Genomic DNA, 24,344 nt, shown 5'->3' on the forward strand with positions numbered 1-24,344 from the left:
ACAAAGGGCCGCCGCCGGCCCGCAGTCCCCCCGCCCGCCTCGCGCGCGCTGCCCCTCGCCCCGGGAGAGAGAGAGAGGGAGGGGGAGGAGGGGAAGCGGGCGACGCGGGAGCGGCGGGGGCGGCGGGAGGAGGGCGGCGCCTGCGTGCTCCTCCGCCGCCCCGCCCCCGGCGCCCCGCGGCGAGCCCGGCTCTCCTCCCGCGGCTGCAGCAGCTGCCGGTTCCTCACGGCCTCGGCGGCGGCGGCGCGCTCAGGAGCGGCCTGTGGAGCGGCGGGCGGGCGGGCGGGCGGGCAGTGGGGCGAGCGAGCGAGCGGACGGACGGACGGACGGGCGGGCGCGCGGCCCCCGGCGGCTCCCGGTCTTGAGGCGAAGGACGAGGGTCGGCGGGGAGGAGGAGGCGGCGGCGGCGGCGGCGGCGACGCAGGCGGAGGAGGCGGCGGCCGCCGGGGAACCCACTCGGCGCCTCGGCCCCGCGCCCCCTCCTCAGCCCCTGGTCGCTCGCGCTCGGCGGGCCGGCGCCTCGCCTCTGCGCGCGGAGATGGTGTAGCCCGGTCGCCGGAGCCGGAGCCGGAGCCGGAGCCGCCTCTGCTCGCGCGTCCCCGCGGCGTCCGCCTCCCCGCCTGAGGAGAGACCCTCTGCTCGGCGTCTCCCGCGCCGGGGGAGCCTCGGCGCCGTCGGCACCATGAGGTGAGGGGCGCGCGGGCCGCCAGCCATTGTGCCGCGGCGCCGCGAGCGCTCTGCGTGGACCCGCCTGCCCCCGGCCCGCGGCGTAGGCTCGCCCTTGCTCTTCCCGGCTCCCTTTTGTCCCTTCGGGTTTCTCCTCCCCTCCCCGCCCCCCCCCCTGCCCTGGCTCTCTGATTTGGGGGAGGGGGTCCTTCCGTGTTCTCCCAGATGCTCTTCTCTCACCCAGGGTCTCCCTTCTTCCTCTGTTTAATTTGCCTGCTCCCTCCTTCCCCGCAGCCTCGGCTAGCGAGACCCAGGAGATGGGGAGGGGCTCGCCCATCGTAGAGTGGTGGTTGCCGACAGACAGGTATTTTCCGTATCTGCGTAAAAATCCCCTGTACTTTGAGTACAAAGCTGCAGTTAATTTAAAAATAAAAATAAAAAATAAAAAAAGGGAGGGGGGTCGGTGGGGAGGGGTGGGGGTGGAGGGGGGGGGGGAGGAAAGTTTGAAAGGTCTGAAATCCCTGCGGGGAATGAAGTGCCTCTGGTTAGGGTAAAGCCCGGGGAGCGGGGAGAGGTGACAATTTCCCGATGGTGGGGGAAGGGAGAGAATTTACTAGGCTTCCACCGGCGGGGGCCAGGGAAAGGCTGGGAGAAGTTGTTGGAGGTTTGTAAGCCCCGGCGGGGGAGGGTTTTGTTTGGAAAGCCCGTCTTCTCTCCTGTTCTGGAGCAGGCTGTGTTGCACTGCAGCAGGCGCCGCGGCTTTTCCCTTCCTCGGCTGTCGGTACAGCGGTTCTTTTCTCCAGCCCCGGAGGAAAGAATTGCATGTACCGTCGTGAAACGCTCTTTGATTGAAGCGACGAAACCCAGTGGGGTGATGGTTTTCGTTTTTTTGTTTTTTGTTTCTCCAGTTGTGTAGGAGACTAAAACCATGATGTGGTTGTGTCATTCATTGGAGGAACCCCCCCTCCGCCCCTCCCCAAGCCTTTTCTAAGCTTGTTTTGTGTCCATAACCTCCTGGTTTTGGATTGGTGCAAGACTTAGTGAGAAATGGGACTTCCTAGACTGAAGGCTGATCCATTTTGCGTTATCATCCTTGAAGGCCTTCGTTTTGGGTTAAACAATCGTGGATGAAGTAAATTACTCCATTTCTTTCTCCTGAGATAGTCTTTCAGTTCATTTGGATTTGAATCTCCTTTGTGTTAAAGATTAATGGCCAGCCTTTGCCAAGACCTTTATAATGTAATGCCATGAGATTTGAATGATACAATTACAAATGCCTTCTTTGGCATGAAAATGTTTTGTCATTGGGATTTCCCCCCCTCATTTTAAGTAAGCCCCGTTTTAAACTATAGTTTTTATACCCCCCCCCCAAAAAAAAATCAGCGTTGAACACAGTCCCGGTTCACTTCTAAGTATTTTGTGTGTTGTGTGTTCACTTAAGCTTACTATGAATTTTTCAGATTCCAAGTGTCAGATCTTTATTTATGTTAGTCTTAGACTTTTGCTTAATGCTAACTGACCCCTTTTCCTTAGTGATTTCACAAAGCTATTTCAGATGTTTAAAAAGTAATTATGGCGTACAAACCAGAAACCAAGATTTATCTTTGTAAAATGCAGGGTGAGAAACTTCAGTTACATTTTTGTGCATTTTTCTTAAGCTACTGGTGGCCCTGAAAATTCAAAATACGTGACTGCTCTGTCATGTAATATTACATGCTATTGATTACTACTTTAGTGACTTAATGCTACAGAGGTCTCATAGAACAAGTTAGTATCCTGTTTTTTCAGACTTGGAATAATTTTCCTAACGTTAAAAATACAGAATAAAGTAGGGTATTTTAACATGCAGTCAAAGCTATCTGAAGGATTCTGAACAAAATATATTAAAGTTTGAAGTATTTGGTAAAACTTAAATACCATACATGGTCTGTCTCAGGTAAATTATGTCTGGACTTAAAAGTTCTAGTTTCCAGTAAAATGTAACTTCTGTTTTTTAAGCTGTTTTCTTGCAGTCTTTCTTACTAGTTACAGAGAAATTACACTGCAGTATTTCCAGTAGCATGAACATAGAACACCCTCCCCAGGTCTAAGATGTTTGAGCAGTCTGCAGTAATTCTTTGTAGGCTGATTTTGAATAATTTAAGAGCAGAAAAGAGGATCAGCTAGTTTTTCACTTTGAAAGACTTTGGATTGTTTAGTAGGTGGTGGGTGCAGCTTGGGCTTGAGCAGTTACTTAGGGAGCTGTGAGGGTGGGATAGCTTGGTGTGAGGTAAAAACCACCAGTGCTGGATGGAAGCAGTTATTGGGATATTTTGGAGTTTGAGAAAGGACTTTTACTAGTATTTAATCTCAGATGCTGTAGGAAGTAAATGTTAACCTTTTAATGGAATTTTTTTTTTTTAAAGTTAAGTGAAGGATTGTTTTAGTGTTTCAAAGGCTATCTAGAAATAGGAATGTTGAGTAGGAATTTCTATCTAAATTAGTCAACTCAGAAGATATGAGTATCTTACAATATTGAGTATTTGTTCTAAGATCTCTCAGATGTTTTAATTTTAGGGACAGCATGGTATTGTCACATAATGACACATACAGAAGGAAACTAAATACTTTACATTCCTGAAAGTCGTAAGACATGCCACGCTCCACATTTAAATGCTGTATATAGGTTTATTAAATTTTGATTAGAGGTAGACAGTTAAAAAAAAAAAAAAAAGATGGTTTAGTATTTACTCAGGACAATGGAAGAATTGAGGGGAGAAAAGCCACAAACCCCAAAATACCAAGCTGGTTTTTGTAGTAACTGTTGAGTTTTTGGTTCTGTTTTTATTTCAAAAGAGTATGATTCTTCGTGATTGAAAAGTGTATGTTTGGGATTGTGTCTTTTAAACACTAGCTGATCACTCAAAATTTTATCTTTCACTTTTTCTTTTTTTTTTTTAACAGAAGAGCCTGTTAGAGTTAAAATACTTACTCGTTCCTTATAGTTTGATCTCTGGGATGACCTGAGAAAATTTTGGATTGACATTTTTGTGCCATATTGTATGGTTCAGGCTAGATACTCAAGGCTTTCTCATGTAAAAAAGCATAATGGGGTTGTGAGGGTTTGACCAAAGCTACTTATTACTTACTGAGTGACCCTGAGCTAAGCATATAATTTCACACACACACACACACACACACACACACACCCCATATATGCAGATCATGGTAAATATCAGTATATATGTATATAGTTTGTTTGCATTTTGAGACAGGGTCTCAGGTATTCTCTCCTGGCCTCAGAGTCAAATGTATAACTGAGGATGACTTTAATTCTGATTTTCTTACCTCTCCCATCAGAGTGCTAGGATTATGGACTTGTGGCGACATGGACAGCTTTATGCTGTGCTGGGAATTCTATGCAGGGCTTGCTACATACTAGACAAGCATTCTGCCAATGGAGTGCATCTGTGTCCCCAGTGTATACAGAGGTAATTCCTTACCGAGTTTTGTGGATCAGATAATAGAAGATGCTTTGTGAGCTTCCCTTGTTTTGAGATTAAAAACTCACTTTGGACTAGTTGCACGAAACTTTTGGGCGGTTTGCTTCACCCTTGACCTTATTTAAGGATGTCAGATAGGTTACATTTTGCTAATGTAGTCCAGTAGGTGGTGGCTGATGTGCAGACAAGGAATGGATACATTTCTGGGATTGATGAGGAAGAATGCCATGTATTCATTAGTGATGTTTGCTTGAGATACGGGTCCAGAGAGTGGTTTCAGGAATACTACGTATCAAACTGTTTTATGCCCAGCTGTATTGGTTAGGTGAGGAAACTTTTTTCAGCTTTCTTCCTGTGTATATGTTTGGTCTTTGAAACTTTTTATGGTTTTGCTACCTTAATTTACAGTAACAATAAATTTAATACACATTTGAGAGAAGTACAGTCAAGGGATAGAAAATTCAGGTTAGCTGAACTGTCTTGTTAATTAAATATATTGGTAAAAAGATAATCCTATTTCACAGGATTGTAGTATCAAGTTACAGATCCATGAAAGGATGAAAATAGTAGTCTCCCCTCCCATGGGTCCCCATTTATGCTTGCAGCTGTTGAATTTGTGACCCTTCCACAGATATTTATTTTAGAAGTAGGAGCCACACCTTCAGTTTTTTTGAATGTTAATATTATAGGTATTAAGTGAATAAGCCTTGAATATGAGTGTGGATTAAGTAGATAAAATTTAACTTATATACAGTACTCAGGGTTTTGGGTATTTTATTAATCCATTTGGAATAAGCAAAATTCATGCACCATTTGGCCAGTAAAAAGGAAATTATATTAATTGTTTTAGTATTTTATCATACATACAACTTTAGATCAGGGGTTATTGTGTGTGTAACTTTCAAAATACCCAGTCTTTATTGTGATAGTAAGGAAGTATTTGGAAAAGGAGTGTCAGTTGTAGTTATGAGCTAGTAAATTATGAGCTAGTAAATAGATACTTAAACCCTTACGTTTCTTTTCTCCCCCTCCTTGACACCGCCTTTGAAATTAATGGGTAGAATTGAGGGGAAATAAAACTTAAAGATGGTCTGACTTGAGGAACCACAGGAGATGCCTCTCCAAATATAAGTCTGAGAATTTTGCTTTATGGGAAAACACAAAGAGCCCAGAGTTTTCCTTGAGATACCTTCTGAGATGTAGCCCCTAAATTGTCTCCCTCCCTTCCCTCCCTCCCTTCCTCCTCCTCCCTCCCTTTCTCCCTCCTCCTCCTTCTCCCTTTGGTTCTAAAGGATCTAATACTTTACTCCCAAGACATACCACTAGCCCAGTGCTCTGCATTTTCGTATCCACGTTACCAGTAAAATACTTGGCAAATACTGTCTGTATCCAAATGTGTTTGACTTTGTGTGGTATTCTTTTAGAATCTTACGTACTAATAGTAACAGTCATGGTTTTGGAGTGCCTTGTAACATTCTAGAACTGTACTGGGTACAGCTCTGGTAGGATGTGGTGTAGTATTTGCAGATATAAGTACTAATAAAATTAAACAAATTAAACAAAACCCAGCATCACTACTACAAGATGGATATAGAATTTGTTTCTTACTCATTACCAAAGCTCAGAAGTAGCCAGAGCCTCAGATTCAGGTTTGTCTACCCCCAGAGCTCTTTGGACTATATTTCCTTGGCTTTATTGTAAAATACTAAGTGAACAGATAGAATATTCTGTTTTTAGTGTCTGATCAGAGACTCAAACAGTGTCTAATCAGAGACTCAAACATAGTTAAGCAACAGACTTAAGTGTCTCTTTCGGTTTAACTTGTGTCCACAGTGCTCTTGTTTTTCTCCTCAGTGCTTGAGACTCCACAGTTTTATTTTCTTGAAGCTGGAGAGTAGAAGTTTAGGACCACGGGGTCTGTTGAGGGTGCTTTGTTGTCACTTGGTAAGGATGGGAGTGGGTCAGAAGGGATGGCTAGAAATTTTCTTTCTTACAAAGCCATCAGTCTTGTTGGCTTGGAGTTCACCTAACTGTACTTACCTCCTAAAAGTCTCCAAATGTAGTTACACGCTGGGTTAGGACATCAGCAATATAAATTGAGAGGACACAATTCAGTCTGTATAGCAGAACATACTTGCCTGTTGGTGGGAAAAAAGGTAATCTGTGTAATGTTTGTACTAATCATAGATGAGCCTTTTAAAAAGTAACTAGAAATAAGAAAAGTATGTATGGGGGAACTAATACACCTAAATCACTTAATGATTTTGGGAAGTTTCCATATTAGAATTTTAACATACAACTTACCTTTTGATGTGAAATAATGTATATGTTAAGTAAATGATATAGTGTAAAAATGGCATGGTATAAGAGTAAAGAGTACAGACTTTGAAGTCAACTCTGGGTTAGCATTCTAGTTTTGACATCTACTAACTTATTTTTAAGTAGTTTGTGAACTTTTATTTAGATTTGAATTTCTTCTGTAAAATTGAAATAATTTCTGCTTTGCAGAGTTGTTAGGAAAATTAAGGCTCTGGCATAACACTTGACACACAAAATGGGCTTGACAAGAATAAATCCTCTATTTCTAGGGAAGTCTAACATCCTAGAAGTTTTATGTTAAGAATTTGGAAAGTGGCTGGGTGGTGGTGGTGGCGCACGCCTTTAATCCCAGCACTCAGGAGGCAGAGGCAGGTGGATCTTTGTGAGTTTGAGGCCAGCCTGGTCTATAGGGAGAGAGTTCCAGGACAGCCTGGGATAACAAAGAGAAACCCTGAAGTATTGATACATTGCACCATTTGGATAGAAATATGCTAAAAGAAGGAAACTAGATCCAAAAGGCCATATACTCAGTGATTCTGTTATTATATTAGTGATTGTCAGGAGTGAGGGGAAAGGGTGGGAAGTTGGGTATATTTTACGAGCATGGTTGTGCCTTCTCTGTGACACAGTGAAAATGTTGAATTGCTGGTGGAACCTTTTGTATATATTAAAAGGTGAATTTTACAGTGCCTGAGTTAGAGCTCAGCTTCTGTCTCCAGGCCTTAGGGTTATTCATGTTAAGTTTTTTTTACTAGAATAGACAATACCAGAAGAAAAACCCATCTGTTTCTTATGTTTACCCCTGGCCCTTTTGTTACTTTGAATTACTATTGACACCTTCATGTTTCCTTAATGAAGAGGGACTGGAGATATAACACTGGGCTGATTTTTCTGGGGAGCTGGCTATGGAAGCACTTAGGTTAAAACCTTGACAGAGGTGCCTTTGAGAAGCCTGGGCAAGTTAGAGAGTCTTATATTACTGCTAAATTAACGCTAGTTAGTTTCCTTGGTGTAAATAAAAATGAGAGGCTGGTGAGATGGCTCGGCAGGTCTAAAGGTGCCTGCCACCTAGCCTGATGACCTGAGTTTGATCCTGGGACCATCCTGGCAGGAGGAAAGAACAGCCTCTGGGGGTTGTGCTCTGACCTCCTTCTGTACCTGTGGCACACACTCCCCCCCCACCCCCTCCTTCTGAAAACAATAAATAATGACGAAAAGCCACCAATAGAACGTGATGAAGCTGTAGGCTCTTTAGAAACCTGTTTAGTCTGAGTGCTATTTTCCTTGAGTCTGTTTACAGTACTCTCAGATACCAGTGAGAGTTTTGTCTTGGGAATAAGATAGCCACGATGACATTTTTAGATGAACTGTACTTTTCCAGTGGGAAAGGCCTGCTGGAATACCTGATCTTGGTAACAGTGTGTTCTTATAGTTCTTTAGTGGTTATTTTAGGATTCCTTTTGCCTCTCTAGCAAATTCTGAGAGTCTCTTGAAGCTCTGTGCTAAGACCCTTTTATCTGTTTTGTCGTCTTACATTTTTGTCCTCTTACATTTTCATAGATACATTGTTCTGAATTCATCGATCGTACTAGTCTGTTATTTCTGTCTAGTCTGTTGTCTCTACAGTAGTCAGATAGTTCTGATTCGGATTTGTAGCTCCGCCTTACCCTTTGCAACCTCCCATGTCTTCTGTTGCTCTTAGAATTAAAGAACTTTTCTTTACCATGGTCTCCGTCCTACATGGTTGTTTCCACACTGTGATTCCGAAGTTAGTAGACTAGCCCAATAAGATAAATCCCCCGAATGACTTATAAATAAAGACATGCTTGGAAATTAACCATCCCCTTTTATGTGGCTTAGTGAGGGATGATGTAAGAAAAATCCTTGATTCTGTGAGTCTAGGGCCTGTTTTTACATATTTGTGGTTGGTTTCCGTCTAAATAGTGCCGGTCACACATGCTATTTGAATTTCCTGTAGTATTTATACTTAGTTACAATAGATTGTCAATGCTGCTTTTGTTTTCATTTAAAAATGTTGAGTTTTGGAGCTGAGGATTGAACCCAGTACCTTGCTTAGCATGCCCCTGGTATTTTTATTTGTCAAATCATAGTTATATTATGTTTTGGAGTGCAGTAGGATGTTTGATACATATGTGAAATGATTAAAATAAAACCAGTTAGCCATCGCCTTGCTTGATATATTTTTGTGATGGTATATTTGAGGTTGACTGTTTTGAAATATACGGCATTATTGACTAGAGTTAACCTGCTGTCCAGTAAATCTCATGCCCCACTGTATTTTGTATTGCCTAAATAAAGTGTGTAGTGGGCCACCATGTGACCCCCTCCCTTTCCTTTTAAGAGGTCATATCCCTCCTCCTTCCGGCCCTATAACCCAAGGTCATGGGCAGAGCAAAAGTACTTTTTGTTCTGCTTTGTGGGAGTTGCCTTTGAATGCCATCTTTTAGCTGTATATATTCTTCTAAATGTGGAGGTTTTCCATCTTTCGGGCCAGGTAGTCAGGTGTAACAGAATTACGCCTGTGAAGGACAGCAAGATGACTCAGGTAGAGGTGGTTGCTGCCAGACCTGAGGACCTGGGCGCAAGCCCCAGAGCACAGGTGGCAAGAGACAGGAACTGCAGGTTATTCTCTGACCTTCCCACCTACGAGTGTTCTGGTGGGCACTCTCACACACACAGACTTGAAAAAATTAAAGTAAGAACATAGTTTCTGAGACCTTGTCTATCCCAAATCTCAGTTTCTTTTCTTCATAAAGTAGGATTAATAATTAGTTGCCATATTTTTGAGACTTAACATACTAAGTTTGGAAGATTTCTGTATTTAGAATTCTCGTGTGTGTGTGTGTGTGTGTGTGTGTGTGTGTGTGTGTGTGTAAATCTGAATTTTATAAGGTGGAGCAGTAGGCTGGGAACACAGAAGAGTTGGTGTTGAGTGCTGGGGTGTTGTTCAGTGATAGAATATATGTTTCACATGTGCAAAACCTAGCTTCAGCTCGACCACCAGAGGGTGTTAGAAAAAGGAATAAGTTGGTTTTGAATCTTGTGTCGGGAATTTGTGGATATGCCTAGTATGTTAGAAAGTCAGATAGGATTCCTGTGTTCTTTGTGTTTTCTAGCTTCTGGTCTTTGCTCAAATTCCTTAACTTGTAGATAAACACCTTTACTTTATGCTTCTCTGATCATAAAAGTCTGCTTTTCTATTAACATGATACCTCCATTTGTTTGAGGCAGGGTCTTATTATATGCATGCAGCCTAAGTACCTTAGCTTCCTAAGTACTAGGGTTACAAGTGTGTGCCACCATGCCTAGGAATACATTTTCCTTTTATAAGAATTCCAGCCATATAGGATTAAGGGCCTAACATTGTGTCCTTTCTGTAGGACTCTTCATAGGTAAGGTCTTATTTTGAGATACGTCATAAGTCCTAGCGTGATTTTCCCATCTGGATATATATCACAACTTTGGTCTCATTCATCTCTCACTTTGGTTCGACAAGTGGTCTTATGACAGATATAGAAGGAAATTTGTGTATATGTCTAAAAAAATACATGCAAAGAGTCAAGGTAAAGCTACTAGCACTAATAAATGCAGAGTTAGAAGGTCTGAGATCACACAAAAAACAGTTTTGTTTCTGTACACCAGCAATGAACCATTAAAAAAGAGAAATCAAGAAAAGCAGTTTCATTTGCAGTAGTATCTAAAGAAATAAAATGCCAAGGAGTAAATTTAATCAAGGAGTTAAAATTTCTATTCTGAAAACAGAATTTTCTGGAAGAAATAAAAGATCTAAATAAATGAAAACAGATAATGTTGAGGACATGGATACCCCAAATGATGAATCTGGACACTGTAGTCCTTTCAAAATCCCAGTGACATTCTTTGAAATCCAAAACTGACAGTGTAATTTCAAGGGATCAAAAATAACCTTAAAAAGCAGAATTAGAGGATCTATATGTCCAGTTTCAAAACTTACTAAAATAGGCTGGTGAGATGACTTAGCTGGTCAAGACATTTGCTACCAAGGCTGGTGACCTGTATTATATCCCCAGGACCCACACGGTAGAAGAGAATTTACTCCCTTCTGTGAGTTTTGACACACACACACACACACACACACACACACACACACACTCATACACACACACATACACACACACACACACATTTTTAGAAGTCTTACTGAAGTGCTACAATGCTCAAAATATTCGTCCTGGCATAAAGACAGACCTACAGACCAGTGAATAGAAGAGAGTCCAAACAAACTCTCAGTTGTGCGCATCAGTCTATTTTCAACAAGAGTGAAAGCCTTCTGGGTGTGTTGACTTGGACTGTAATTCCAGCACTGGGGAGGATGAGGCAGGAGGTTTGCTGCTAGGTTGAGGCTAGCTTGAGCTACAGAATGAGACCACCCTACTCTAAACACTTCCCCAAAACAACCAAATGAATAAACAACCCAAGAAAGGCAAGAGGAGTGATAAGTTGCAGTTCGAGGCCAGTCTGGTCTATAAAGAGAGTTCCAGGAACTCACTGAGATCCTCCTGCCTCTGCCTCCTAAGTGCTGGGATTAAAGGCGTGCGCCACCACCTCCTGGCTCCTGTTTATCGATGGCTATCTATGTTCTCTGATCTCCAGGCAAACTTTATTTACTAACATACAAATAAAATATCACCACAGCTTCCTGACTAGCCAGCTTGCTCCACAATCCCATATCTTCCTCTGAAGCTTTTGGATTACAGGTGGGTGGTTGCATGCCCTCCAGTGTGTGTGTGTGTGTGTGTGTGTGTGTGTGTGTGTGTGTGTGTGTGTTTACGCTCAAGATCTCAATTTAAGTTCTCAAACTTGCTCAGCAAGCACTTTCACCTATTGAGCCATCCCCTTCAGCTTCAGAAAGATTCATTTTTTTTTATTCCACAAATCTGCTATGAAATTTCCTTATCTATGGGCCTGATAGTTGAATATTGAACACATGCCTGTTAGAGGATGAGCTATTGATCATAGACTGAACATTGCTGGGCTTTAATTTTGGGATAATATTTACCCATGTTGGTGCAAACCAAGTGGGATAAACAATTGTGTATGCCATTGTTTAATATTCTTTACGTAGGTGAAGCAAACATTTGATGAGTCATTGCTAGTGAGGAGCATTGAAAGGCCAGCAACCTCACAGATGTTCTCACTGGTCTTTTACAGTGGGGAAACCAAGGCTTAGACCGGTTAGGTGATTGGCTGGAGTCATACCATGGATAAATTGCAGCTGAGGTTCAAATCAGAGTCTTTTATGTTAATATAGGGCCTCTTACTAAATTTTACCTTTCAGTGTTCACTCCTCAGATTTCCCTTTGCATCTTTAAGATTATACCCATTGCTGTCTGGCTGCACCATGGAGCTTGTGAAGGAAGTAGTAGGAAAGATGGCAGCATGGGCAAGATTGTATGAAGTTTTAAGGGATGGGTGGTGAAGAAAAACGAATGTGCCATGTACTTCCTAGAAATAATTCCTTAAGCCATTGCACACAGTCTGTAGACTGCCTTTGTGTTGGAGTACGTAGTTAGCGGTGGAACCTTGCTGGAAACCCAGCTTGGTGTTCTTCCCAAGCTTACATCATTTGTCTTGAAGTCTCTTCTTTAAAATGATTTGGAGAACTTTTCTGCTAGTTTAATAACTTGAAACTCAGGGCTTGGGTGGTTAAGATACAGAATTTAGTCTCTCTTTGAGCCAGTGTGTACTAATCTATGTCTATATTCTGTATAATAGCCTTCATTTGTAATACACATGAAGTATATGTGGATGTTTTTGTGATGTGTAGATTCATTTTAAAGGTAGTAAGTTCAAAGTACTCTAAATTTTCATTATAAATGGATTAAGTATTCTATGAATTTAAAGGGCTTCTCATTTAAAATGTTGGGGAGCATTAAAAAATTTTTTTTTTCAGTGTTAAATCTGTCACATCAGGGCATTTAAAAAAATAGAGAAACCACAAAACATTGAAGGTATTTAAAGGTGAGGTAGGAATAACTGCAGTTGTTACATTTTGTTTGTGAAGTGGGGTTTTTATTTGAAAAAAGTCTTGTGAAGTGTTATCTGTTCACCTTATATGCACAATCCGTAGAAATAGTTGAGATTCCAAGATTTAAAATGTTTATACTTCTTTTTAGTAAATTACAAATTTTAAATCAGCTGAAGGTATCTAGCTATTAAGATACAGAAGGTATTTGTGCACACACGAGCACTATTACCTGTTATTTTAAAAACTAAATGGACCTGGCGAGGTGGCTAGGCAGTTAGAGCTCCTGTTGCTCTTGCAGAGGAGGGTCAGGTAACCCAGCACCCACAAGGCAGTTCATAACCATCTGTACCTCCACTTCCAGAGAATCTGACTCCCTCTCGGCCTCAGTGGGCACTGTACCACACTTGGCACATGGATATACCTGCAGGCAAAAATACCCACGGACACAAAATAAAAAAACAAAACAAAACCAGAACCACCTTACAAATGATGTTTTCAAATGAAGTATGGCCCCAAAATAAGCTTTTGTAGTTTTTGAGCTCCCCCCCCCCTTTCTTTTTTTTTCAGGACGGGTTCTCTGGATCCTGTCCTGGAACTCACTCTGTAGACCAGGCTGGCCGTGAACTCAGAGATCCACCTGCCTCTGCTTCCTGAGTGCTGGGATTAAAGGTGTACGCTGCCACCACCCGGCCAGCTTTTGTAGTTTTTTGCCAAATAGAAACAGTAAGAACAGAGAGAAACATTGAGAGTGAAGGTGTGACAGCACTCCGAAGCGTAAAGTAATTTAGAATTTGGATTTACCATTTTGTACCTTTAGAAGTATAAATTATTTATATAATTAGACTTACATTGGTAGTATATGCAAATACATACATATTTTTGCATACTTTGTTACCTTGATGGAGTTAATTGTGTCTTGGCAAATCTAGAAAGGGAGTCCTGTACTGTTTTCAGGTTGCAGAATCTTGTTGCTATGCAACAAACATTGTCAGTCAGCATTGGGTATAGTAAATTGGTATTCTCTGTCCCATTTCACCACATGCTCATTTTGTATGTGGTTTGGGGCTATTTTGTAAGTTTTTATTTTAAAACCAACATTTAAAGATTTTTGTTGCTATTCATAATTGGTTGTATTTAAGGTTCATACAGTTTTTCTGCATGTAGAAGACACTAAAATGCTTGTGCTGGGAGAGTTTATAGATGTTTCCAAGTTGTTTCAGGTTAGAACAGTGTATTTTGGTTTTGTTACTGAAAAGATAGCACCAACTTCCAGAGTGTATTTTTGCTGAGAATTCAAGTTTTAAATATTTTGGACATCAGAATTTTATCACAGTACAACATGTTTTGAAATTTACTTTTGAAAAGTAAGAAAAGTATCTTAAAACACTTTTTTTAATTGTAAATGATTTTTAAAACAGGAATCTTGAACTTTTATACTATCTCATAGAATATAATGATTTAATTTTAGCATGAGAAATTAAAATGCAATAACAAATGGATGATGGATAATAGTGTTTTTTATGTTGTGATAAAAGTACATGCATGATATCATTTAAACCACTCCCCCACCTCCCAAACAGGGTTTCCCTGGCTGTCCTAGAACTCACTCTGTAGAGCAAGTTGGCCTCGAACTCAAAGAGATCTGCCTGCATCTGCCTCACAAATGCTGGGATTTAAAGGCATGTGCCACCACCGCCGGCCTCATTTAAACCACTTTTAACATGTATAATTCATTGGCATTAAACAGATGTGCTGCTTGTTGCTACCATCCATCACTTTAATCACTTTATGGTTTTGAGAACTGGCACTTCACTCAGGCTCTCTTCTAAACCCTTTAGATAAGTTCACTCAAGCAATATTAATCTTCTAAAATATTGCATATATAGTGTAATATAATACAAAGTTTGTCCTCTGTGGTACACACTTCTGTTCCAGATCAAAAGACCGAGGCACAGAGTAATATAAAATTAGCAGTTGATGGAGCCAGGCCTCCAACACCAGCAGTCTGGCTCCTGATGGTGCTCAACCACTGTGTTATGTTGCCCTCTTTTGGAGTTACTTCATGTTCTGTTTTGGAAGAGCAGTGAGACATTGTTTCTGTAGCTTCTTCAAGGAAAGTGAGCATTTACTGCACTTTGCTGTTCACTTTGGTTGTGAATCACTGAGATATTTTAGTATTTTTTTCTAGATATTCTTACATTTTTTTGTGTGTCTTTTAAAGCCAGGGTCTCATAACCTAAACCAACCTAGAACACTCTGTAGCCCATGCTGTCTTCGACCTCACAGTCCCCCTGTCTCACCCTTACAGGTGGTGTGAACTAATAGAGTGCTGTCCAGAGCTTACAGCCGGTTGTCGTTGGTCCTTTACGTGGTCTGGTATTTTCTAGAATTCTTCTTGTTCGTGGGTGATCTGTAGTTAACTGTAGTTTCTGCATTCTAGAAAATGGAGCATTAGGCAGGGGTAAAAGGAGAAAAACATTTCTAAGGCAGTGCTTAAAAGATGAGAACTGGACTTTGATAGGTTCTGCTTCCCTTCTGCTTTGTGTTCTGTGGGCACTACATTTCTGTTTTCACTCCTCCCTCCTCTTCTCCCCTGGAGACAAGGTCCCTTTGTGTAGCACAGTCTGCCCTTGAGCTTGCCGACGGTCCTTATGCAGCAGCCTCTTGACTGTGGGAGTAGAGGCATGAGCAGTCAGGCTTCTGTATCTTAAGTAACTCACCTTCCCTCTTGGATTCCCACCCTGCTGCCAGCTGGTAGGTTTTTCTACTTGAAAACCCAGATTCTTGATCTTCTGGATTTATGTGTCTTCTGGTGTTGCTCACCCAGATTTACTTCGTAATTCGCTCTTCATTTCTCTTTGCATTTGCACCACGGTTTGTTGTTTTTTTCCTTTTGGTGTTTCGAGACAGGGTTTCTCTCTGTAATTTTGGTGCCTGTCCTGGAACTCACTCTGTAGACCAGGCTGGCCTCGAACTTACAGAGATCCTCCTACCTCTGCCTCCCGAGTGCTGGGATTAAAGGTGTGCGCTACCACTTCCCGGCTTGCACCATGCTTTAAAGACAATTTGTAGCATGAATCCTAATTGGTTTCAATAAAAACCCGGAGTCAGATATCAGGGTGAAAGCTGAAAGATCAGAGAAGCAGAGCAGCCAGCCACTAGTTCTTACCTTTACAAACCGCCCAGCTATGTCACTTCCTAGTGCAGAATTAAAGGCCTATGTTCCACCTCTGCCTGGCTCTGTTTCTTGTTTAGACTGGATCAGTTTTGTGTAGCCCAGGGTGGCTTTGAACTCACAGAGATCTGTCTGCCTCTGCTTCCCGAATTGGGATTAAAGGCGTGTGCCACAACTGCCTGGCCTCTGTGGCATTCTGATCTTCAGGAAAGCTGTATTTGTTAAAGCACAAACAAAATGTCACCACCACAACTTTTTCTTTTGTTTTTCCAGGCAGGGTTTCTCTGTGTAGCCTTTGCTGTTTCTCTGTGTAGCCTTGGCTGTCCTGGAACTCAGTTTATATACACCGGGCTGGCCTTGAACTCAACAGAGATCTGCTTAAAGACAACTCTGTCATTGTGATTTATGTACAGGTGATTATGCTGTGTGCATTCTTTTGTGTTTTCCATTTTTAATGCTTTAAGAAACTCAGAATTTTACTAGATGAACATTTCACTGTAATTTACCTATTTCCTTCTGAGTGGCTATTTACATAGTTTAAAGGGATTTTGTATAATGAATAATACTTTATTGAACCCAAAGGTTCCCCCCCCCCCCCTAATTGTAGACTGTGTCCTTATAGAATTCCAGAAATAGTATTAGATCCCTGAGGAAATAGGAACAGTTTTTAAAGCTCTTGAATCATATTGCCAAAATGCTTTCTAAAAGTGTTGTGCCAGTTTTTATGCCAGCCAGCAGATACACAGAGTGTCCACAGCTTCACAACCAGCAGCAGCAGAGAGTGTGTTGATGTTGACCTTTAAATTGAAGAATAATTAACTCTGGGTTCTGCTGAGCTTTTCTCCCAAATTATACTTAGATTCCAGCTATGGTTGTGGCCAGGTTAGTGAGAAGGAGAGACGAGCTGACCATTCTGTGCTCTTTAAACTGTCCAGGTTTTGTTACACTGCAGCCCTTGCCCTGTTAAGACATCTCTTGGACGCAGGAAGTGACTTTCTGCTGTTGAACCTCAAGCGTTTTGATCAGTTGAGTGATGGGGGCAAATCAGTATGGTTTCACATGGCCTTTACCTTGAGAACTTGATGGCTCTGGCTCTCCCTCCAGATGTGTAGCAGCATCTGAAATTGATTTAGTTGTTCCCTTTAGTGTGGATAGAACATTTCCTCCATGAATGGAAGGAAGGTCATGGGAAAGCATTCCCACCAAAAGTCGGTCATAATAGTGATCACTGGCTATATAACAGAATTCCCCTTTGGCCCGGGTCATTTGACTTAAGTGATTTTTAAGTTTTTTTTTTGGGGGGGGGGTTCTCTCCTTACCCCATTAGCTGATATCTTGGTCTTCCTCTTTCCATACAGCCTTTCTGAGTGATATTTGCCTCCTGGTCTTCACTGCTTGTGTGTTGCTGATTTGCAGTTCAGATGTTTTTGGTTTTGACACAGGGTCTCACTCCATTGCGTGTACTGCCATAAAACTCACGGTGTGTCTCGGTCTTGAAGCAGTCCTCCTGTGTCAGCCTCTCCAGGGTTGGGGGTACAGGCCCAAGCCACCACTAGCAGTTCAGTTTTGCCAGATCCTTATAGAGCATCATATGCATTTATTTGACTGCTGTTGTAGTTTTGCTCTTATAAAATTTTTTTTAAAGAGACAAGAAATAGTGTGATGACATGTATATCAAAACTGTGTCATCCACAATTTCATTCCTTCCCAAAGTAATAATTCTTGTGTGTGTATGTGTTTCCCCCCTCACTGCTTTGATAAAATACCTTAGACTAGGTAATTAACAGAAACTTGTCTCAGGTACAGAGACTGGGAAGTCCAAGATCAAGGAAATAGCAGGTACATGGTCTGGTCAGGAGTTCTGGGTCCTCATGTCGTGAAAGACATGCATGCACGTAGCTTGTTCCCTCTAGCTCTTGAGGAACATTCATCCTGCTTATGAGGATGAAGGATTCGTAGTCCAATCTTCTAACACTAGCACTTGGGGGATTTGGTAACATGGGACTTTTGGAGGGTACATTCAGCCTCATTGGACTGGATCCATCCCACTTGTAAAACTCTTGCCTGTCAGTAAGATTTGTTGCCAGAGGGTGGTGAATGGTGCCTTTAATCTCAAGCACTTGGGAGGCAGAGGCCTCTGTGAGTTTGAGGCCAGCCTGGTCTACAGAGTGACTTCCAGGACAGCCAGGGTTACACAGAGAAACCTTGTCTGGGGGGAAAATTGTTAACACCAACCAGAAGATAATAGGTGTGTGTGTGGGGGTTGTGGGGAAAGGGGGAAGGAGATCGTGTTTCAGCAGATCTAGGACCCCAGGGATGAAAACAGATGGTTTTGGTTGAACAGGAATCAGTCTAACTTGTAATCTTGTCTGGATTTATTTTGATGATCCTCTTGTCTCAGCCTCCCAAGTACCAAATTAATGGTGCACCCCTACACTCAGTTTCCCTGTGGTCCTCATGCAGTTCTTCATAGTCCCATTTGTCCAGCTTTTGTACATTGAGAACAACAGTGTTTCCTGTAGTCTCCAATGAGAGAAAGCTTTGGAGGGATTTATGAAGCTTGTTTGAACCCTTGTCCCTTCTGTGGGATTAGGACATTGGAGAGTAGGGGAAAGTAGCTGCTGCTGTTTTTTTATTTAGGGGGAAGGAGTGTTGGCAGCTAAGGCAGACAGTAGCAAAGTTATATATGAAGCATACAGGAATCATGTCTTAACAGGTGATCCTGGGTGGTTTTTTTTTTGTTTGTTTGTTTGTGTTTGTTTGAATTTTTTTTTTTTTTTTTTTTTTTTTTTTTTGTTAACTTGATACAAGCTAGTTATCTGGGAAGAACCTCAATTGAGAAAATGATTCTGTCAGATTGCCTGTAGGCAAGTCTGTAGTGCCTTTTCTTGTTTAATGATTGATGTGGGTGGCCCACCCCAGACCACAGGGGAAGGGGTAGGTGGACCGTTTCTGGGCAAGCATAAAAATAGAGCAGAGCAGGACAGTCAGCAGCACACCTCGTTGGCCTCTACTTCAGTTCCTGCCTCAAGGTTCCTGCCTGAGTTTGTACCTTAAATTTCCTCAGTGATAGAATGACCCGAGAGCTGTAAGCTAAAAGAACCGTTCTTCTCCTAGCTGTTTATGTTCATAGTGGGTTTTGTTGTTGTTTTCTGAAACGTGGTTGCTGCTTATGTTCATAGTGGTTTTGTTGTTTCCTGAAACATGGTTTCTCTGTGTAGCCCTGGCTGTCCTGGAACTCCAGATCTGTCCACCTCTGTCATTTCACCCCCTCCCCCCTTCGTGGTGTTTTATCACAATAATAGAAACCATAACCAAGACACGGGTGAAATTCTGTGATGGAGACATTTAAGATTGCTATTTTAGTGATTTGTTAGATTGCCCAGGCACATAGTGCTTTTGAGATTGCAACATTTTTGTCTTTGAAAGAATGAAAGATTGAATGTGTGTATATGTGTAGGGTTGTTTTCATTATTTTTTTAGGGGACAGGATCCTGCTATGTATCCTAGGCTGGCCTGAAGTTAAACATAGACCACATTGGTTAGCAAATGGTGATTCTTCTGCCCCAGCTTAGGAAATTTTTTTTTTTTTTTTGAGATAGAGTTTCTTTGTGTATTCTTGGCTGTTCTGGAACTAACTCTGTGGACCAGGCTGGCCTTGAACTCCCAGAAAGCCACCTTTCTCTGCCTCCCAAGTGCTGGGATTAAAGGTATGGGCCACTACTGCCTAGCAAGAAAACTATTTTTCTTTTCTCTCTTTTTTTAAATTTATTTACCTTTATTGATTGTGCATTAGTGTTTTGCCTGCAGATGTCAGCTGTGTGAGAGCGTCAGATCTGGGAGTTATAGATAGTTGTGAGCTGCATATAGATGGTGGGATTTGAACGCAGGTCCTCTGGAAGAGCAGTCAGTGCCCTTAATTGCCAAGTCATTTCTCCAGCCCCCAAGGAAAAAAAATATTTTTAAACAGAACATTTGTAAGGGAGTATCTCTTTTCTTTCAAGATTTCTGTTCCTTTATTTATTTATTTAAAATTCTGTATGAATGAATATTGTTTTAGGTATTTGAAGAAAATTAGAGTTTAAGAAATATTTAACTTAAGAAAATTCATGGGGTTGGGGATTTAGCTCAGTGGTAGAGCGCTTGCCTAGCAAACGCAAAGGCCCTAGGTTCAATCCTCAGCTCAAAAAAAAAAAAAAAAAAAAAGAAAGAAAATTCATTTCCTTTTTTTTTTTGTTTTGTTTTGGTTTGTATTTATCATATGTTAAGTGATTATTTGTGCCTTGTTTTTTAAAATTAAGCATTTGTTCTTTAAGACAACTAAGGATATTTTTTTAACTCTTGGAATGAAAGTCCATCAGCTTCTTGCAGGACTGGAGAGGTGGCTCAGAGGTTAAGAGCACTGGTTGCTTTTTCAGGGGACCTGGGTTCAATTTTGAGCACTCACATGGCAGCTCACAACTTTAGTCCCAGGGGATCCAACACACATATGATGTACAGACTCACATGTAGGCAGAATACCCATTCATATAAAATAAAAGGTTAAAAAACATTAAAAAAATAAGTTTCTTGCTGACCTCTTACATGCTTCTGTTTCACATGCTTTTCAAGAATGGATTATGTATAAGAAAGTGATAAAGGAATTTCCGTTGTTCCACATTTATATTATTGAGTACATCAATGTACTTCATCAACTGTTAGGTGAAGGGACGGCCCATTTAATACTATGTTAGATTAGGTTAGGTAGGCATTCATTTAGATTTCCCACTACATAGAGACCATGTCAGACTGGCCCGGGAAGAGTCAACCCAGAGACAGTTACCAGAAGTGTCAGAATTTTGGATTATTTCTTGGATTTCTTAAGTCTTGGGTCTTCAGTCTCTTTGAGGTTGAGATGTTGAGGAAATTTTTATTGTGTAGGGCGGGTCATCCACGTTTTGTTACAGGTTTTCAAAGCTTGGAAAGGGTTGGTTATCTCTACTATTAAGGAGCCTGTGATTTATTTGATTATTCAGACCTCAAGAAAAATAAGACAAGGCAGTTGCTAATAAGTAATAGTTTCTCTGTGAGAAAAAACAGAAATGGGAGTCTCTCATGTGGCATGGAAAAGTAATAGGCTTGTCTTAGAGGCCTGGTTCTGACTGAATGGTTAAAGGGAGAAACCAGTCTGGATCATGTGGCTTTTTGGGCAACCTGGCTCTCACAGTCAGTTGTTTAGGAGGAGAGTAGCACTCAGCTTTTTGTGGACAGTTAATAATGAGGGTTAAGTTTTAAGTCAATACCGACAAGCTATTTGAATCATTGTTCCCTTGAAGTGTGTGTTACACTATGAGGTTAAGCTGTGCAGAATAACTAACTGGTTTTGGCAATTTTAAATTTTAAATGGTTCAACCCTGTATATTTAATAACCTCTTGGACTTCTTTTTTTCTTTTAATCTTACACGATTTTTCCCTCTTTGTCGTGTGTTTGGGTGTTTTGCCCACATTTACATCTGTGTATCACATAGGTGCCTGGTGTTCACAGAGGCCAGAGGGAGGCATTGATTCCCTTGGAACTGGAGTCGCACACACTTGTGAGCTGCCGTGTGGTTGCTGGAATCGAACCCAGATTCTCCAGAAGAGCAGTCAGCACTCTTAATGACTGAACCTTCTCCCCAGCGTTTCCTCTCTGCCCCCTTTGAGACAGGGTCTTCTTATGTGACCCTGGTGGCCTGGAACACACTGGTAGATCAGGCTATCCTCAAACTCCTCAGCGAGCCTCTACCTTCCAAGTGGTGAGATTAAAGGCATATGCCCCGCTCTGAACATTTTGGATGGTTATAATTTTGAAAAACACAAGACATACAAAACTGACTTGACAGATCCTTAACATTTTTTAAAAACACTTATTATTCAGTGTGTGTGTGTGTGTGTGTGTGTGTGTGTGCGTGTGCCTGTGGTACAGGTGTAAAGGCCATATAGGACAGCTTGTTGGAGTTGGTGCTCTCCTCCACTTGCATTTGTGGGATTCAGAGTTTGAATTCAGTTCATCTGGCTTGGCATCCAAGTCCTTACCTCACTGAACCGTTGTCTGCGACTATTGAGAATTTCAAACAGGAATACTTGAGATTGAATGTTCTCTTTCTCTTTTATATTGCACCTTTTTGCTCACTTAGCTGCTTTGGGAATAAGGATACGGACGGTCTTGAGATTCTGGTAGGTTTGATCTCTAGTTGTCATCCTTCCTTGTACAAGCACCACATAAAAACTACAGAATAAGTGGAGGAGAGGGGTTAAGAGAGGGCATTGTTTTACAAACTGGTCGTCCAACATTTGTCAGTAATGGAATAGGAATATAAAATAACTTTACACATGGTACTGGCAAATGTTAGGAAGGTAGTTTCTCTGTGTGTGTACACTGAGTTTGATATACAGTGGCTTTATTACCAGCCTTAACAGTTGGAGATACACTGGGAGAGATGACATGATGTGGGTTGGCTATCTCAGGAGTTGAGGGTGAGTTTGAGGACAGCATTCTGCTACTATGAGCCTGAATGATAGACCTTCTCTTTTGTTCCAATAGTCCCACCAGTCCCATTAGAAAGTGACTCCTGTTCTTCCTACACTTGCCAGGTAGTAAGTGTAGTATAACAGAATCCTTAGGGATTTTAGTTTTTAAAGGCATTGCTTTAGAAGGAAGTTAAGAGAAAATTTATGGCACAGAAGTAACACTTTTTCATTGCACTGTTTTAAGTTGAACTTGGAAATCCCACAAGTTGAGTTGTTAGAGAAGCTACTGAGGGATCCTCAGTGTCTCAGGGAAGTGGGGGAATGCTGCCTGCCTTTTAGTAGGTACTTAAGAAATACTGTGGATGAGAGGACAGGCTAGGCACTTGTCTGAGATCAGTGGACTTCTTAGTGAGTGATGGAGTAGAAGAGATGGAGGGAAGGAGGTTGGTGGTTCTCACTTCTGCTGTATTCTCTAGGAAGGAGAGATGAGGAGAAAGGAATCCCAAATTGGCAAATGGATGATTAAAAGAAGTCCCTGTAGCCAATTTTACATCTGGATGGCCTTCCTTCCTTCTTTCCTTCTTTCCTTCTTTCCTTCCTTCCTTCCTTCCTTCCTTCCTTCCTTCCTTCCTCCTCCCTCCCTCCCTCCCCCTCCCTCCCTCCTTCCTTCCTCCTCCCTCCCCTCCCTCCCCCTCTCTCCCTCCCCCGTCTGTTTTTTTTGAGAGAGAGATGGATAAGTCATTCATACAGAGAGTTGCTGGTGGGATATTATTTGGTTAATTTTAGGGACGTGGGTCCACGGTTCACTTCTTTTTCATCCCCGGTTATTGGAGAAGCTGATTCTAGTAAGGCTGGTTGCTTTCCCCTCGTTGTCATTTCCCTAGGGCATGTTTGGATGAGAATGGAGACTACTTTGGGGAGGGCAGCAGCTGTTGAACAGTCTGTTTGGGGATTAGGTGTAAGTTGGTGTGTAGTTGAAATCTGCCTCCTGGCTGCTGAAATTATGATTTTTGCCTCAAGGATAAATGCTTTGCTGCTCACTCTGGTTACATTTACTTAGCTCTGGCGGGTAATGTTTCTAACTGATAATCTTTCTCTGTCAGGAAGTTTTCTTTAAAGAGTGGTTGGCAGCTACTGTGAGCACACTGAAAATGTTACTGCTGCTTTTTCTTAAGTTTTTCTTGGAATTGAACAGTTAATGGTAACAATGTTTGGATTTAAAATTAATATTTTTTGGCAATGGTAGAGATATAAGCCTTCTGGTTGTCTTGATGAAAGCATCAAATAATACTTATCCAGTGTTATATATAGGAATATAAATTCTAATAACTTTTAGAAACTCTTAAGCTTTACTTAGCTGGATGATTCTTACGCATCTTCAGTTGGGATTGCATATCTGGATCATACATGTGACCAGTTGTGATGATACTAATCATACTGAGTTTGGAGAAGAGACTCAATCAGTTGCAGCTTTTTGTCAACTTAGCACTATGTGGTTTGTCTAAATGAATACACATTTGAATGCTTGCTCTCTCTCTCTCTCTCTCTCTATATATATATATATATATATATATATTTTTTTTTTTTTTTTTTTTTTGAAGCTGAGGATCGAACCCAGGGCCTTGAGCTTGCTAGGCAAGCGCTCTACCACTGAGCTAAATCCCCAACTGAATGTTCTATATTTTAGAACTTGGTATAGATGCTTTTAATGTGGGTGGGTGTATGCTGGGTTCTGTGTATCAGATAATGTATCCAGATCTGAACCAGGGTCATATAATAAACCCAAACCTTTTTAGGCTTGGCCTTTGTGGTCTTTTGTCAGCCTAAAAAGGTTTGGGCATACAGTTGCCTATGTTGGTTTTGTTTGAGTGTCATTTTTGAGTGCGACTTCAACTCAGTTTTGAAGATGATGCTGTAGTAATCCGTGAACCAGTGGACTTCAGAGTTGTAAGGTGCCCGACTGTAAGCTAAACTCAGTTGTCTGGCACAAATTGGGAGTTTTCAAACCTTAATTTGTAGGTTTTCCAACGACTATAGACATTTACTCACTGTAAATTTGGATTGATTATGTTGGAAGCTATCTCCTCCCAAGATATTTAGGTTGACTTTGAAGTTCTCATTGATAGTATCTGTTTTGATTTTCAAACATCTTAACCAGCTTGTCTCTTCAGAAACAGAACATTTG

At 41.6% G+C, this 24,344-nt stretch overlaps 1 protein-coding gene across 7 annotated transcripts in view; it reads left to right on the forward strand.

Moving 5' to 3' along the window:
• Positions 1-304: 304 nt before the first annotated feature.
• Enah (ENAH actin regulator) overlaps positions 305-24,344 on the forward strand; it is a 104,896-nt gene continuing 80,856 nt past the window's right edge. For 6 of the 7 annotated variants that reach the window (XM_036201851.1, XM_036201852.1, XM_036201858.1 and 3 more), the window contains exons 1-2: positions 305-687; positions 961-1,030. In XM_036201851.1, the coding sequence (XP_036057744.1) occupies positions 984-1,030 (47 nt within the window). In that variant the 5' untranslated portion in view covers positions 305-687; positions 961-983. The remainder of the gene's footprint in view (positions 688-960; positions 1,031-24,344) is intronic. The other variant, XM_036201853.1, reaches the window with a different exon arrangement.

This window comes from Onychomys torridus, chromosome 11 (genome assembly GCF_903995425.1).
Source record: "Onychomys torridus chromosome 11, mOncTor1.1, whole genome shotgun sequence".
NCBI classification, from domain to species: domain Eukaryota; kingdom Metazoa; phylum Chordata; class Mammalia; order Rodentia; family Cricetidae; genus Onychomys; species Onychomys torridus.